A 361-nucleotide genomic window follows, 5' to 3' on the forward strand; every position below is an offset into this window, starting at 1 on the left:
TACCCATACAGGAGAGAAACCGTATCACTGTGATATCTGTAGTAAATCATTCTCTCGAAACGGTGACTTAGCTACTCACAAACTTGTTCATACAGGTGAGAAACCATATCAGTGTGACATCTGTTATAAATCATTCTCCGTGAGAGTTAACTTAGCTAAACACAAACGTATTCATACAGGAGAGAAACCATATTGCTGTGATACTTGTGGAAAATCATTTTCCCAAAAGGAGCATTTAACTAAACACAAACTTACTCATACAGGAGAGAAGCCACATCATTGTGATATCTGTGGTAAATCATTCACTCACAGAAGTGCTGTAACTGTACATAAACGTACTCATACAGGAGAGAAACCATAT

General features: G+C 37.4%; 1 protein-coding gene across 1 annotated transcript; it reads left to right on the forward strand.

The window, feature by feature from the left end:
* Nucleotides 1-7: 7 nt before the first annotated feature.
* On the forward strand, nucleotides 8-358 carry LOC128251455 (zinc finger protein 239-like; the record flags this gene model as incomplete). Its single annotated transcript, XM_052978294.1, has 1 exon — nucleotides 8-358. A coding segment is annotated over one exon (351 nt), but the record flags the coding sequence as incomplete, so codon positions are not given.
* Between the last annotated feature and the right edge of the window lie 3 nt (nucleotides 359-361).

The sequence above is a fragment of the Octopus bimaculoides genome, unplaced genomic scaffold (assembly GCF_001194135.2).
Source record: "Octopus bimaculoides isolate UCB-OBI-ISO-001 unplaced genomic scaffold, ASM119413v2 Scaffold_188778, whole genome shotgun sequence".
In the NCBI taxonomy this organism is placed as follows: Eukaryota; Metazoa; Mollusca; class Cephalopoda; order Octopoda; family Octopodidae; genus Octopus; species Octopus bimaculoides.